We start from the raw sequence: 18151 nt of genomic DNA on the forward strand, positions 1-18151 counted from the left end.
CTGTTGGGAATCGAAGTGTTAGATGCCATCTGGCACGTGTGGGATGTGTTGGGGAGACATATTACTGCATACCGAAGAAGAAACAGAAGTTGTCAACTTCGCTGGTGGAGGGCAGGGACGGCCTATCACACGAACCACTTACTTATCTTGTAGTCAACGTGGGAGTTGGGAGTAGGTAGCAGAGCATGTACTGTCGTCAGTGGCGATCACACATCGTATTAAGAACAACGACTTGCCTTTTACAATGTTCACGGGACCCTTATGAATCGAGGTGACGTTAGTGTAATAGTCGAACTTAAATAAAATTGTCATACCTGTTCATCCTGTTGCCTATATCATTCAGTTAACTTTTGTTGTATACTGTAGCAGCTCCTTCCATGTGTGGTCTTAGTTTCATTGAGTTTCTTTACTTCGCACATTCTGCGACAATTACTTTCATCCTTCAGTTTTGCACACCACTGTATTTACCAGCTGTGGAGCAACGCTTCCATTAAAACAACATAACCTGATAATCTTTTTTGAGCTACAGTCATGTAACTGTAATCAGTCTTCTGACTGGTTTGATGCAGTCCTCCAAGAATTGCTCTCCTGTACTAACCTCCTCATCTCAGAGTAGCACTTGCAGTCTACGTCCTAGATTATTTGCTTGATGTATTCCAACCTCTGTCTTCCTCTACAGTTTCTGCCCTCTACGTCTCCCTCTAGTCCCATTGAAGTCATTTCCTCATCTTAACTGATGTCCTAGCATCCTCTCCCTTCTCCTTATCAGTGTTTTCCACATATTCCTTTCCTCTCCGATTCTGCGCAGAACCTCCTCATTCCTTATCTTATCAGTCCACCAATTTTCAACATTCGTCTATTGCACCACATCTCAAATGCTTCGATACTCTTCTGTTCCGGTATTTCCCACAATCCATGTTTTTCTATCATACAATGCTGTACTCCAGACGTACATTCTCAGAAATATGTCCCTCAAATTAAGTTCGATATTTGACTCTATAGACTTGTCTTGGCCAGGAATGCCCCCCTTGCCATTTCCAATCTGCTTTAGATGTCCTCCTTGCTCCATCCGTCATTGGTTATTTTACTGCCTAGGTAGCAGAATTCCCTAACTTCATTGACTTCGTGACCATCAATCCTGATGTTAAGTTTCTCGCTGTTCTCATTTCTGCTACTTCTCATTACGCCTTTCTTCGATTTGCTCTCTTTCCGTTCAGCAGATCATGTAATTCTTCTTCACTTTCACACAGGATAGCTATGTCACCAGCGAATCGTGTCATTCATATCATTTCACCCTAATTCCACTCCAGAACCTTCCTTTTATTTCCATCATTGCTTCCTCGATGTACAGATTGAAAAGCAATCCGAAAGGCTACATCCTTGTCTTACACCTTTTTAATACGAGCACTTCGCTCTTGGTCGTCCACTCTTCTTATTCCCTCTTGATTGTAGTACATATCATATATGACTCGTCTCTCCCTATAGCTTACCCCTACTTTTCTCAGAATTTCGGACATCATGCACCATATTATGTTGTCTAACGGCTTTTCCAGATATACAATTTCTATGAAAGTGTCTTCATTTTTCTTTAGTCTTGCTTTCGTTATTAATCGCAACGTCAGAATTGCCTCTCTCGTCCTTTTACTTTTCCTAAAGCCAAACTGATCGTCACCTAGCGCATTCTCAATTTTCTTTTCCATTCTTGTGCATATTGTTCTTGTAAGCAGCTTAGATGCATGAGCTGTTAAGCTGATTGTGCGATAATTCTCGCACTTGTCATCTCTAGCCGTCTTCGAAATTGTGTGGATAATGCTTTTCCGAAAACCATATGGTATGTGACCAGACTCATACATTCTACATACAAACGTCAATAGTGGTTTTCTTGCCACTTACCCCAATGATTTTCGAAATTCTGATGGAATGTTATCTATCCCTTCTGCCTTGTTTGACCTTATGTCCTCCAAAGCACTTTTAAATTCTGATTCTGATATTGGATGCCCTATCTCTTCTAAATTGACTCCAGTTTCTTCTATCACATCAGACAAATCATCCCCCTCATAGAGTCTATTTCTGCTCCTGTGTACGCCTTCCAATCCAGTATCTGTTATCGGAATCTCCTGGCCTTTTCCAAGTATACCTCCTCTTTTTGTAATTCTTAAACAGCGTACTCGCTGTTAGTAGCTGAAACTTGCTATATAAACTTCTCCCTTTTTTATTAGGGTACTACCTTGATTTGAGCCTCAGATTTTATGAAGTACAACAAAGCTATGTATCATTAAAGGTTGCTAAGTGAAGTCATCGTCAAGATGTTCGGAGCTATGTATTTCTGTAATCAGGGGCTATGCAATATAGACTTACAACCTAAGCTGTTCATATTTGACCACTAGTCAACCACTAAATTCCTTAGCATATTTTCAGATCATGTTCACACCACGTGTAACTACTGTGTTGATGTCCATTCTGTCGGTCAGTCGTTTTATGGATGGAATACACGTTTTCTACTGGTCTGTCATACATTTTGTGTCTTTGTACTTATCTACATGCTGGGATACCCAGTTCAATAGATGTTCACGATCAAATTACACCCAACGTTGTTGTAATTGATAATGAGTTAAGGCTGAAATTACGATAGTAATGTAAAATAAAGAATTTTGTACAGGGGCAAATAACATTCTAAGGAAATAAATGTTTTCGATTTGACAGTTTTACTATTACGAAACCGGATACAATGAAATTCATTTGGCATTTAATGAGATTTGGGCTGATACATACACTATGTGATTAAAAGTATCCAGACACCCCCAAAAACTAACGTTTTGCATAGTAGGTGCATTGTGCTGCCACCTACTATCAGGTACTCCATATCAGCGACCTCAGCAGTCATTAGACATCGTCAGAGAGCAGAATGAGGCGCTCTGCCAACAGTTGAACAGGGTCGTAATGTGTAATAGGCAGACATCTATCCTGACCATCACACAGGAATTGCAAACTGCATCATTATCCACTGCAACTACTATGACAGGCTGGAGGTGAGAAAACCTGAATTTCATGTTAGAGAGGCTCCTCATAAGCCACACATCACCTCGGTAAATGCCAAACACTGCCTTGCTTGGTTTAAGGACACTGAACAGTGGGAAAACGTTGTGTGGAATGACGGTACACAATATGCCAACAGTAACATTCGGAGGTGGTGGTGTTATGGTGTGGTCGTGTTTTTTATAGAGGGGGCTTGGACCCCTTCTTGTTTTGCTTGTCGCTATCACAGCACAGGCCTACATTGCCGTTTTAAGTACCTTCTTGCTTCCCTCTGTTGAAAAGCAACTCGGAGATGGCGATTGCATCTTCCAACACGATCGAGCACCTGTTCATAGCGCACGGCCTGTGGCGGCGTGGCTACACGACAATAACATCCCTGTAACGGACTGACGTGCACAGAGTCCGGATTTGAATCCAATAGAACACTTTTGGGTATTTTTGAATGCTGACTTCTTGCCAGTGCTCACCGACAGACATCGATACCTTTCCTCAATCCAGCACTCCTTGAAGAGTGGGCTGCCATTTCCCAAGAAAACTTCCAGCAATTGATTGAACGTATGCCTGCAGAAATGGAATCTGTCATCAGAGCTAACGGTGGACGAATACCATACTTAATTCCAGCACGAACTTGTAAGTCATTGCCGGCCGCGGTGGCCGTGCGGTTCTAGGCGCTCCAGTCCGGAGCCGCGCTGCTGCTACGGTCGCAGGTTCGAATCCTGCCTCGGGCATGTGTCTGTGTGATGTCCTTAGGTTAGTTAGGTTTAAGTAGTTCTAAGTTCTAGGGGACTAATGACCACAGCAGTTGAGTCCCATAGTGCTCAGAGCCATTTGAACCATTTTGTAAGTCATTTTCAGCTACGTGTCCGGATACTTTTGATCACATAGTGCAGAAATGTGATTTGCAAGTCATTAGGAAGTTGAGGTATACTGTTGCTGGACATGAGGCGTGAGGGAGGTTTGAGGTTTTTGGGAATTGGTAGCGATGTTCGGGGCTTTTGTGGAAAGGGGGAGGGGGGGGGAAGGCGTACGTGTGGTGCGTTTCGCACCGTGGGCTGTGCTCACACTTGACGTCGAGGTTGAAGGCGTTGCTCTCGGTGTCGCCCTCGCTGTTGCTGGCGACGCAGGTGTAGAGGCCGGAGCTGTTCCGCGTCACCGCCTGCAGCACGAGCGTCTGGTTGCTCAGCAGCGTGCCCGCGCTCACGTTGTTGTGCAGTAGGCGACCCTGCGGGCACAGAGCCGAGAAGCGCAGCTGAAAGCGACTTGTACTCACATCAAAAGGGAGAGAGGCGATAGATTCTACATCAGAAGAGACAGCCACTATTCATACTTCCTAGAGTGAGGAGCTACCAAGAAGGAGTGTGCGCTATGCGATATGGTCAAGGAGGAGGAAAGAAATTGTGGCATCATATGTACGAACACATGAGCAAAAGTAATGCCTCCAAATTTTTATGAGAGAATTCTTGAAGCTTCTTAAATAAAACAAACTTCATTAACCGTGTACATTAACAATCTAAAACATATATAACTTACGCAAACATCGGAAAATGTTCGTCTAGATATGAAAAACTGTTTGAAACTGTCGGTTCTAAACCGGTAACGACGTTATTTGTGTAAATACAGAGAATAGTCAATAGCGGCTGTATGCTGTTTTTTTCCTGCAGGAAGTGCATTTGTTTTATTTTCTAAATAAATATTACCTCTAACGCTATTTCTGCATTCACGTTTTAAATCTCTCGCCATTCTGGTTGTCATACTCCACTGGAGGAGGGTATTAACTGCCCTGTTTCGTGAATGAGTGTTTTGTACACCTTTTCCGCGCGTGAAATTATGTCGTTAGTGACACATTAAGATGGTTTCAATTCTTTATGCCCTTCCAAATTTTAATCCCTCTTTCTATAAATCAATGCAGCCAACGTAAGAGATTGTGACATAATTTTAGTTCGTTTCATCAGAGAGGACAATTAACTGCAAGAGATGGTAAATGAATTCATCCCTTGCGCCCACAGTATAACAAAAGCGTATATTTATTAAGTAACCTAAAGATGTATACCCGATTGTTTTACAAAGCAGTCCGAGCTATATTACAAATATATCTCTTTGTGAAATTAGTTTCGTTCTGTTGCCACTCTGAATACAAAAGCGTACAGTGTCAATATGCAGAATGTACCTCTGATGCTGTATGCCAGCGTTTAATATGTACCTGCTATTGAGGTTCGTAAATATACTTATGAAATTCTTTTAACACACTTATTCAGAATCAACAGGCCTATATATGTATATCATAATGATTAAAATGAGACGTATTACACAAAGTACCCAACAATACGAGTATCAGGTCTACACGACCTATACGTCTATACACTTATCCTTCGTGACGGGCCACCTTGCGGTGCATTGTGGGAATTACACTGAACGAATTTGTCACAGCCTGATCAGTTCAGTCTGTGTGTGGAGTGGTGGAAATACGAATGTCAGCATAGTTTAAGGACATTGTCATTATCCTAACTTGAGAAATACGACGGAAGCAGAGTAAGTATTGTACAGTCTACACTGAGTATCGTTCATCAGTTTAACCTAGATCTTACTACATTGAATGTATGGGGTTAAAATACTAAAATAAAAAGAGACAGATTCCATTTGCCGTCATTTCACTATTTGTAAATGATAAGGATGATAAGGATCCCATTTAATATGAGGAAATTACTTTAGATAAAGTTTACAAAACGAAAACAAGTATCTTATTTTGTGCAGAACCATTACCAACGAATATCTGGTTTGACTGAGTGCTGCTCCGTTTCTGAAATCCGTAACTAAAAACCGTTGACTCTTTCTAAAACGTATCAAACACTTGATTTTTTTCATGGAGTATCTACAGCCCTCTATAACATCAGAGAAATCTTGTCCCCTCATAGATGCCTTCATTGTAATCTTTCCATCTATCCGCTGACTCCTCCGCATTTAAAAGTGGAATCCCGCGGCACTCTGGATTACCACACTTGATTTTAGTGTTACCGGAGGTTGTTTTGATCAGTACATCCAACAGCTATTTCCTTTTCGATTTCTTCACATTTTTTCATGGAGCCATTTCGTCTTAGCTTCCCTTCACTTCTTTTTTATTTCATTACTCGGCGACTTGTATTTATGTGTTCTTGAATTTCTCTGAACGTTTTTGAACTTCCATCTTTCTCGGGTCATCTTTAGTATTTATTCTGTTACCCATGTTTTCTTCGCAGTTCTCTTCTTTGTATTTAAGCTTTCCTTTCCCATTTGTGTGATTATTCTTTTTAAATATGTCCATTCTTCTTCAACTTTACTGCCTAATGAGCTATTCCCTATTGCTGTATTTACAGGATTCAAGCGTGTCTCGTCATCATTTAGTACTTCTGTATCCCGCTTCTTTGCGTATTGATTTTAGCTTACTACTCTCTTGAACGCAGCTTACGCTTCACCATTACTAATTTGTTATCTGAGTCTATATCTGCTCCTGGGTATGCCTTACAATCCAGTATCTGATTTCGGAACCTCTGTCTCGCCATGATGTAATTTAAGTGAAATCTTCCAGTATCACCCGATCTTTTCCAAATATTCCTTCTCCTCTTCGCTACTGGCATTCGAAATTTATTAAGGAACTCAATCAGTCTCTCTTCTTTCATTCCTTGTCCCAAGCCCGTATTCTCCTGCAACCTTTTCTTATATTCCTTCCACTACAACAGAATTCCAGTGCGCCATGACGTATTTTCATCGCCTTTTATGTACTGGATTATCCTTTCAATATCCTCATATATTTTCGCTATCTCTTCATCTTCTGCTTGCGACATCTGCATCTATGCCTGAACTATCGTTGTCGGTGTTGGTTTGCCGTCGATTCTCACAAGAACAAACCTATCACTCTTCACCATAAGACACTCGTTGCCCTACCTTTCTATTCACAAAGAACCCTACTCCCGTTTTACCATTTTCTGCTTCTGTTGATTGACCATAAACTTATCTGACCAGAGATCATTGTCTTCTTTTCATTTCACTTCACTGACCTCAATTATATCTAGACTGAGCCTTTACTTTTCCCTATTATGATTTTCAAATTTCCCTACCACGTTCCAGGCTCTGACATTCCACGCCTCGACTCATAGAACGTTGTCCTTTTGTTGATTAATCATTTTCTCATGGACACGCCCCCTCCCCACACCCTCCCTCGACACCGTGGAAGTCCCCTCCTGACATCCAAATGGGGAACTATTCCGGCATCTTTTCCAATAGAGAGATCATAATATCACTTTTTCAATTACAGACCACATGTGCTGAAGATATACGTTATGTGTTTTTAATGCAGTGGTTTCCATTTCCTTCTGCATCCTCATGTCGTCGATCATTTCTGATTTTCGGTCTTTAGGGGCAGCTTCCCAGTCCAAGGACAAAGAGAGTGCCCGAGTACCCTGTACCTATATCCTCTCGTCCACCCTCTTTGACAAAGCCGTTGGCAGAACGAGAGTTTCTTCTTATGCTCAAATTGGTTCAACTGGCTCGAAACACTATGGGACCTAACATCTGAGGTCATCAGTCCCCCAGACTTAGAACTACTTAAACCTAAGGATAGCACACTCATCCATGCCAGAGGCAGGATTCGAACCTGCGACCGTAGAAGCAGCGCTGTTCCGGGCTGAAGCGCCTACAACCGGTCAGCCATAGAGACTTCTCATGCCTGAAATCTTCGGCTGCCGACTCTAATTATTAATCAGAATTGAAGCAATAATGGATTTTGCATCCAGGACCGAGGACTTTTTGATTACTAATCAAAAACGTTCCCCCTCCGCCAGATGTGGTGCGCAATTTATCGACAGGTATACATGGAATTCTCCATCCATATCTGCTTTCATAGTCCACTTCGGTACATGTTACATAATTCAGGCACGACACGAAAATTTTCTTCATAAGAGGCTTTCCTATTTACACTGCGAGAAAAGTGTTAAATTTGTCTCATCTGTAAGTTGAATCTGCTAAAAGAGACTCGTCCGTCCTGCTACCACGATTTACAGTAATTCATTTGCTTGCTTGCTTGCTTTTAGCCACTTGGTTAAAAATTCTCACAACTATGGAAACTGCTATTAACAGAAATATCAAGCAGGAAGGACCTGAGTAATCGTGCTCCATTTAACCAATGAGATTCTATGAAGTTATTTATGGGTTCCGCCCTTTGTTTCCTTTGTTCAGTATTATGAAACTTCATTCAGTTACCTAGTATCCAGATACCATCCACATTCGGCAACAGGTGTAGCATCCAACAACTATTTTTACCATACACTTTTTTATACGTATAGGAATGTGCTTAGCGCACGTGGCAAGTATGTAGACGTTTTCTGTATCGTACGTTACTTTAAAAGCTTGAGATCACGGTCAACACTGAACAGGGACAGGGGAAGTTTGTGATAGACTAAATACTCAAACATTTTCGTTTACTCCTGACTCCAAATTCGTTTTCTCTTAGCGAGGGTTGTAACAGATGTCATCGTTGTATCATGATATTTGGGTCCTGATTCGACCTTGTCTATTTGCATACTTAGAAAAAAAATCAGCATCTATGTTTGGAGATGATTTATGGTATAAGGAATCTCTCCTTTCTCTGAGAGTGGCCTTGCCATAAGGAGATACACGTCCTCATAAGCTCGGCATTCATTTGCTGGGTACGGGTTTGGCGATCCCAGGTTTCCTGAGTTGGGGACTGGTAATTGCCGCCAGTCCTTTGTCGCTGTAAGCTCTGGGCATGCTCCAGCGACCAGTTCACGGCGCGGCGGTGGAATGTAGTGCTTCACAGGGAACGGGGATCTTATCCAGGCCGTCCGGATTGTGAGGATGGTAAAAGCTTCTACAAAGGATCCATCAGTCTCAAGCTATGCTCTGAGCCGATGAGGTGCATAGCTGTTGAGGTGGAGCAGTCGGTAGAAGGCAAACTCTGGGGAGCATACAGTACCTCTGTTGTATAAGGCTTGCCTAGGCAAGGGGGCTTCTGTCCAGCTGGACTTACATTGCCCTAGCTGCTCTCGTAGCACCGAGAACGTCTGAAGGCAACAATATGGGGTTGGAATATAGTGTCTTCTGCGATATTGTTTACCTTTTTTGCCGGTCGACGACTCGTAACAGATATCTCGAAATGGCGTACTATCGTGAACGGCCATTAATTAATTGATCAGTCGCATACCACTGCGTACGTTCATTTTATTAAGAATACTACACCCCAAGATTTCGCAAGTAGCACTTGCAAATGGCTACACGACTGATTCAGAGATCGTTGAAATGGTACACTGGTTCTGTACTAATGTTACTCCATGAATAACTTGGCACACTGAACTTTCCGGCACAAATTCAACAAAACTACGCCATAAGGAGCTAAGTTGGTTGTGTTTGGGAGGAGACCAGATAGCGAGGTCATCGGTCTCATCGGTTTAGGGGAGGACGGGAAAGGAAGTCGGCCGTGCCCTTTCAAAGGAACCATCCCGGAATTTGCCTGGAGTGATTTAGGGAAATCACGGAAAACCTAAATCAGGATGGCCGGACGCGGGATTGAACCGTCGTCCTCCCGAATGCGAGTCCAGTGTGCTAGCAAGGAGCTAAGTGCCTTCATTATTGTGACCACGCACTATGAAGTAAGAAGAAATTTTCAGTAAGCCACCGCTTCCGAAAAGCGACCTTGAAACACCTTTCAGTTCCGACAAAGCGGCCAGAAGGGCCAAGAGGACGACGGGAAAGCAGGCCAAGTGAAGTCACAGTTGCTTCACGGTGGCGGGCGATCGCATTAACTTGTTTTATTCTCCCAGCTAAAGTGCTCGTGAGATTAATAGAACCCAGTACGTAGTTCTTGACGGCGAGTGTCCATCAGAGACAAGTATATCGTCAGGAGCTCCCCAGGGATATGTGACACTTCTGTAGCTAAGGCGAAGAAAAATCTCAGTCGCAGATGTCTTACTGGTGGTAAGCCACTCCCTTCCAGTCACCTGACCATTCTCAACCAACGTCCAAACGCAAACGAAGGAAGCGGTCCCTAATGCTGATCTTCGCTCATTCGTTTCCTCTGTTTCTTCTGGGGTGACCACGTGGCCCCAACACAAATTCCCGATTCGTAGTTCCGTCGTAAAGGTCTATGACCCTTTCGTTTTGGGATGGGTAAAGGAAGCCATACTTACAGGAACAAGAACCTCGTATGATTTGGAAATTACTTTCACCATTACACTCAGGAATGTTCCAATGATATATTCACAGCGGGAGTTGCAAGAATATTAAATCAGTTACGAAAAATGCTGCCAGTACAATTGCATAAACCAAAATATAGCTGATATAGAGACCTGAATATCTAGTGACGGTAATGTTCAAAATGGCGAGTTGTGGGGGTATAATATGTAACCAGCTGCTTTTTAAATTTCGACACGGATTATTTTCTGTATCGTTAACTACTTGTCTAGTCACTAGTGGCTCATAATTACATAGAGGAGTTACTAGAACGCCATCTGGAACCTGTGTTGCTAGATCCTATGGTCGTGGTGACTCCATTGCCTCATGGTATCTATAACACTCTAATTTATAATACTGAGAAACCACCATGGATGTACTGATACACTTTTCTTATGTCACAGTCGCTTTCGTTCAAAAAAACATCATCAAGTTACAGAAGATAAATCCATCAAAAATACTCACAAAGTGCCAATGACTTAACAGGTGTACAAGTCTAAGAATGACTGGTTTAATGCGGCCCACCACGAATTCCCCTACTACGCCAAACACTTCATTTCGCAGTAGGACCTGCAACCTGCATCCTAAATAAAATTCTGGATGTTTCCCAATCTCTGTCGTCTTCTACAATTTTATCTTCTACAGCTCCCGCTAATACAATGGAAGTTATTAACTGATGTAGTAACAGATATTTTACCATACCTCCCCTTCTTCTTGTTACTGTCTTTCATATGCTTTTTTCCTCGCCGACTCTGCGAAGAACCTCCTCATTCTTTACCTTATCAGTACGCCTAATTTTCGACGTTCTTCTCCAGCAGCACATCTCAAATGCTTCGATTCTCTTCATTTCTGTTGTATGTTTCACTATCATTCAATTCTGTGCTCCAAACGTACACTCACAGAAATTTCTTCCTCAACTTAAGATCTATGTTTGATACCAGAAGACTTCTCTTGGTAAGCAATGCCCTTTTTGCCTTTTTCCCTAGGTGGCAGAATTCCTTAACTTCATTTACATTGTTATCAACATCCACACTTTAAGTTCCACGTTAGTCTCATTTCTGCTACTTCTGATAAATTTCGAGTTTCTTCGACTTTCTATCAATCCATATTCTATACTAAACAGACTGTTGATTCCATTCAGTAGACCCTGTAGCTCTCCTTGACTTTCATTCAGGATAGCGATGTTACCAGCGTATCTTATCATTCAGTAGATCCTGTAGCTCTCCTTGACTTTCATTCAGGATAGCAATGATACCAATTTCACCTTGAAATTTAATTCCATTCTTCACCCATATTTTATCTTATTCATTGCATCTTAGACGTACAGATTGAACTGCAGGGGCGAAAGACTACATCCCTATGCAACACTGTTTTTAATCCACCCGCTTCATTCTTTACTCTTGTATGTACTGTATATTACTTGTCCTTATGTGTAGCCCATCCGTACTTTTTCTCAGAATTTAGAACATCTTCCACCACCTGACACAGTCGAACGCATTTTCTAGACCAACAAATGATTCTGTACATTATTCTTGTCAGCAGCTTAGATGAATTGTTTTGCTGATTGAGCGATAATTCTCGCACTTGTCAGCTCTTACTTTCTTAGTAGCTGAGTGCATGATGTTGTCCGTAGGTCGGATGTTAAATCCCAAGACTCATACTTTCTACACACCAGCGTTAACAGACGTTTTGTTGCCACTTCTCTCAATGATTTTAGGAATTCCGATGGAATGTTATGTATCCCTCTTTCCTTGTTTGGTCGTAAGCCTTGCATAGATCTTTTAAATTCTGATTCTAAAACTGTATCCCCTTTCTCTTCTTCATTGACTACTGTTTCTTCTTTTGTCGCGTTATCAGACAGGTCCTCCCCGACATAGTGGCCATCAGTTTACTCTTTCCATCCCTCCGCACTCTCCTCTGCATTTAGCAGTGGAGTTCTCGAAGCACCCTTATTGTTACAGCCCTTGCTTTTAATTTCACCGAAGTTTGTTTTGACTTTTCTACAAGCTGAGTCAGTCTATCGATCACTGTTTCTTTCTCGATTTCTTCACACTTTTCATTTAGCCACATCGCCTTAACTTCACTACAAGTCCTATTTATTATGTTCCTAAGTGACTTGTGTTTCTGTATTCCTGAATTTGCCTTAAAAATTTATTACTTCCGTCTTTCATCGATCAACTCAATTATTTCCTCTGTTGCCAATGGTTTCTTCGCAGTTTCCTTCTTTGAACCTAAGCTTTTACTTCCAACTTCCGTGACTGCCCTTTTTAGAAGTGTACATTCCTCTTCAGCTGAACTCCCTACTCAGCTATTCTTATCGCTGTATCTATAGCCGCAGAGAGCTATAGTCTCAGAGGAAGCGTATCATTCCTTAAGAACTTCCGTATCCCACATCCTTGCGCTCTGATGCTTCCTCACTAGTCTCTTAAACTTCGGGCTGCTCTTATCATTACTAAATTGTGATCTGAGTATACATCTGATCCAGGGCACGCCTTACAGTCCACTAACTCACTTCAGAATCTCTGCCTGATCAAGACGTAATCCAAATTAAATCTTACCATATCTCACGGACTTTTCCAAGCACACCTCCTGCTCCTGTGATTTTATTGCAAAACCTAATTTGTCTTACTTCTCTCTCACTCCTACTGTCAAGCATATACAACCATCGAAACCTCTCTTCTTCTCCTTCCCCTAACAGCCGCATTCCAGCTACCAATGACAAACCGATTTTCGTCGCAGGTTATATAGTGGATTACCCGATCAGTACCCTCATTTACTTTCGTTATCTCTTCATCTTATCCTTGCGACGTCGGCTCCAATACCTGAGCAATAGTTGTCGATATTGATTTTCTGTCGATGTTGACGAGAACAACTCTATGGCTGAACTGTTCACAGTAGCTCAAACACTGGTACACGTTCCTCTTCATAACGAATTCTCGTCCCGTCGTATCATATTCTGTCACTATAGATACTATCCTGCACTCATCGTCTTTCCATTTCACTTAACTGACTCGCCACAATATCTGGATTGGGAGTTAGCATTTTCCTTTTCATACACTCCTGGAAATGGAAAAAAGAACACATTGACACCGGTGTGTCAGACCCACCATACTTGCTCCGGACACTGCGAGAGGGCTGTATAAGCAATGATCACACGCACAGCACAGCGGACACACCAGGAACCGCGGTGTTGGCCGTCGAATGGCGCTAGCTGCGCAGCATTTGTGCACCGCCGCCGTCAGTGTCAGCCAGTTTGCCGTGGCATACGGAGCTCCATCGCAGTCTTTAACACTGGTAGCATGCCGCGACAGCGTAGACGTGAATCGTATGTGCAGTTGACGGACTTTGAGCGAGGGCGTATAGTGGGCATGTGGGAGGCCGGGTAGACGTACCGCTGAATTGCTCAACACGTGGGGCGTGAGGTCTCCACAGTACATCGATGTTGTCGCCAGTTGTCGGTGGAAGGTGCACGTGCCCGTCGACCTGGGACCGGACCGCAGCGACGCACGGATGCACGCCAAGACCGTAGGATCCTACGCAGTGCCGTAGGGGACCGCACCGCCACTTCCCAGCAAGTTAGGGACACTGTTGCTCCTGGGGTATCGGCGAGGACCATTCGCAACCGTCTCCATGAAGCTGGGCTACGGTCCCGCACACCGTTAGGCCGTCTTCCGCTCACGCCCCAACATCGTGCAGCCCGCCTCCAGTGGTGTCGCGACAGGCGTGAATGGAGGGACGAATGGAGACATGTCGTCTTCAGCGATGAGAGCCGCTTCTGCCTTGGTGCCAATGATGGTCGTATGCGTGTTTGGCGCCGTGCAGGTGAGCGCCACAATCAGGACTGCATACGACCGAGGCACACAGGGCCAACACCCGGCATCATGGTGTGGGGAGCGATCACCCACACTGGCCGTACACCACTGGTGATCGTCGAGGGGACACTGAATAGTGCACGGAACATCCAAACCGTCATCGAACCCATCGTTCTACCATTCCTAGACCGGCAAGGGAACTTGCTGTTCCAACAGGACAATGCACGTCCGCATGTATCCCGTGCCACCCAACGTGCTCTAGAAGGTGTAAGTCAACTACCCTGGCCAGCAAGATCTCCGGATCTGTCCCCCATTGAGCATGTTTGGGACTGGATGAAGCGTCGTCTCACGCGGTCTGCACGTCCAGCACGAACGCTGGTCCAACTGAGGCGCCAGGTCGAAATTGCATGGCAAGCCGTTCCACAGGACTACATCCAGCATCTCTACGATCGTCTCCATGGGAGAATAGCAGCCTGCATTGCTGCGAAAGGTGGATATACACTGTACTAGTGCCGACATTGTGCATGCTCTGTTGCCTGTGTCTATGAGCCTGTGGTTCTGTCAGTGTGATCATGTGATGTATCTGACCCCAGGAATGTGTCAATAAAGTTTCCCCTTCCTGGGACAATGAATTCACGGTGTTCTTATTTCAATTTCCAGGAGTGTATTTTCTAGCTTCCCTGCCAAGCGAAAACTTCTAACATTCCTCTCCCCGGCTCCTAGAACATTATCCTTTCGTTGGTTGATCAATCTCTTTCTCGTGTTCACGTCCCCTTGGCAGTCCCCTTCCGGAGATCCGAATGGGGGAATGTTCCGTAATCTTTTGCCGATGGAGAGATCATCACGACATTTTTTGAACTACTACATACCCTGTAGATAAACATTATGTGTCTTCAGTGCAGTGGTTTCCATTGCCTTCTGCATCCTCATGCCGTTGATCATTGGTGATTCTTCCGCCTTAAGAGGAGTTTCCCACCTCAAAGGCCAGAGCGTGCCCTGAGCTCTTTCTCCACTCCTGTGGCCTCTTTGACAAGGCCGCTGGCTCGATGAGGAGTGACTTCTTGTGTCCGAGGTCTTCAGCCTCCAATGCTGGTGATTTTTATTCAAAATTTAAGCGGTAGTGTGTTTCTAACGCGGGATCGAGGACATTTTGGTTACTAATCACAGACGGTACTCGTTGGCCACGGGGATGGTTCCTACATACCGGCAAAGGAAAATTATGTAATAGGACCAAAATATAAAGACCCATAGTCATGTTACAGAACTTGCCTTTAACATCTTGTAAGATAGCAGCTTCACATATAGATTTGAGGTGATTTTATAACTTTATAAATTTTAAACAAGTACTCCCTATTACCTCGGTTCATTGTTCTTCCATTAACAAATAACATGACATCGATGTACTGAAGTAAATTTGCGGCCCTTGTGAGTCAGTGCAGGCACCTTCACCCTAGACAAAAACAATGGAGCACCATCTTGTTAACATACACCATTTGTCGTCTGCCATTACGCCTGCCACCCACTCACACCACAACAACTGCCAACGCTAGACTTACTGTCAAAAAGACTCCAGCTTAAGTTTCTGTATTTAATCTAGTGTCTAGTGACGTCATTTCAATGGCGCAATACGCAATAATGCGTTTGTAAACTTAAATTATGTGATATCTCATAATACAGATAGTGTAGTGGACCCAAATCCCACTGGAAACGCTTCAGGATTAGCTAGTGGTGGCAACATGCAAAATGTGTTTATAATCTTTTGAATAGATCTGGTTGGAGAGATTTGCAAGCGGCTAAGACCATAGAAAAACAATAATCAAGATATTTGCACTTCTGTATGGACTTTTTGTATGAAGACTTGATGACACACTTTTTAATGAAACTTGAAATTACGTAATAAACGTAAACAAAATCAACTTTGGTGGTTTTTTAGTAATATTACCGATATTCAGCAGTGGACATCAAGTTGATCTATACTAAATTAGTGAATAGTATTGAAAAGCAATTGTATCAAAATTCAGGACAGTTGCTAGTATGAAATCATTACCAAATAAATGACCATTTTAAATGCCAGTTGCAGTATCCCAACCACAGCGGATATAGTGAAGATAATGTGTAAGTGTCGCTGCAATTACTTACTTAATAAAACAAAAATTTACTATTTCGAAAATATGTAGCGGCTTAATGAACGCTAGTAAAATTGTAAATATTTGATAAAGTAACAATCATATTTATTATTCACAACAATTAGCTAACTGGTACACAAACCAGAGCCTACATTCTACGGTGTCTAAACATTTGGGTGGCCAGGCAGACTCGTGTCGCTATCTTTGGAAAGCCTTTACTTTGTCGTATGCTCTTCCATATGATAGATTTCCTTACTGTTTAAACTATTGTCGAATCTCTGTAACGTGAACACAGGGAAAATTCTGTAATGAAACAAGCCGGTATTCCACGCACGGTTCTGTTCTGGCGTAGTTCAATACAGAATACATTCCATGGTGAAACGGAAATACTCTGCACATCAAAAAACGTGTACTTTGTAGCAGTGTAAATAATGCAGATAAACACACACACACACACACACACACACACACACACACACAGACACACACACACACACACAAAAGCCAGCGCGCACAACCTGTTAACCGATACGACACATGCCACACTATCCGAGCAACGAGTCGTTGAGTTAAGGGGTGTGGCAGTCTGCCTGCTGAGTTATACTATCATACGCAGCACAAGAGACAGCTCTCGAGCTGTACGTGAAACATCCTGTATGTTAACACTGCTACGTATTAGACTACTTATTGATTGAGGCCTAATGAAACGATAAATTTACTCAACACTAATATGATTTAACATTGGTGTTTTTCACTAACATAAATCTTATATGGATTTTCCTTCTTCACAGTTCGAGCAGTCCTGAAGATAAATGACGTTTGCTTTACTGTATCTCTCATTACATAATATTATCATAGTAACTTTTGAAAACATTAAAACCGTTAGAAATATGCGCAATAACACTATTTCATATTTTATACGCTTGTCTCCGTGGTTAACAATCGTATTATGTTCACCGTATAAAGTTATCAATAGATGAGTTTTGTTATAACTGTAAATAAATCTGAGATACACAGTGACCAATCGATGGATTCTAAACTCGTGCTTCAGAAGGAAACGCCATTTTTGTAAACTACAACTTAAAACGATACGTAAAAAATGTTGGATCTGACATAACATAACAGACGCTTTCTGCCACCGCAGGGAAGTGCTTCAAATCATCTGCTCTCTTCACGTGATCAGAGTTTTATTATTGGGTTTTTCTTTCAAACCATCTCCAGAGCTCTATTGACATGTGTTGGAAGGCAGATCGCCTGCCGGGGTGGCCGAGCGGCTCTAGGCGCTACAGTGTGGAACCGCGTGACCGTTACGGTCGCAGATTCGAATCCTGCCTCGGGCATGGATGTGTGTGATGTCGCTAGGTTAGTTAGGTTTAATTAGTTCTAAGTTCTCGGAGACTGATGACCTTAGCAGTTAAGTCCCATAGTGCTCAGAGCCATTTGAACAATATTTTTTAAATTTTTTTTAAGGCAGATCCACCTCTTATTCGCAGTGAAATAACAGGTTATTTTGCGGCATGGCTTCCATCAAATAATCCTGCAAATCCTGACACGAGAACAGTGCTTATCTTAATTTTGACACGTACTAGAAATGCCTTTTAGCAATTTATGTATTGCAGTCAAAGCAGAATGACAAAATGCCTGACTTCTGAGAGTTAGTCTCATTTCAAAAATAATGTTTTAGTTGCTATTGACTAAACAATCGATCAAGACATAACAGTAGCTTGTACAATATTTAGTCTACACGAAATCCTATAACTGATTTGTAATACTCTGATTGATCTGAACCGTTTAATGTACATCACTATAACACCTTGTTATAATTTTATATTGACATTTTTCTACATTTTTTTGTGTTTCACGCTATTGCCTACTTAAACTCTGTTCAATGAAAACATTACAAACACAATTTTTTTTTACGATCAGAACCAGCAATTTGTGTGCTTTCCCAATGTCACT

General features: G+C 42.6%; 1 protein-coding gene across 1 annotated transcript in view; it reads right to left on the minus strand.

Moving 5' to 3' along the window:
- LOC126460424 (protein sidekick-2-like) overlaps nucleotides 1-18151 on the minus strand; it is a 1057356-nt gene that overhangs the window by 101166 nt on the left and 938039 nt on the right. The window contains exon 10 of the mRNA XM_050095916.1: nucleotides 4099-4258. Within this exon, the coding sequence (XP_049951873.1) occupies nucleotides 4099-4258 (160 nt within the window). The remainder of the gene's footprint in view (nucleotides 1-4098; nucleotides 4259-18151) is intronic.

Source organism: Schistocerca serialis, chromosome 1, assembly GCF_023864345.2.
Source record: "Schistocerca serialis cubense isolate TAMUIC-IGC-003099 chromosome 1, iqSchSeri2.2, whole genome shotgun sequence".
Classification (NCBI taxonomy): domain Eukaryota; kingdom Metazoa; phylum Arthropoda; class Insecta; order Orthoptera; family Acrididae; genus Schistocerca; species Schistocerca serialis.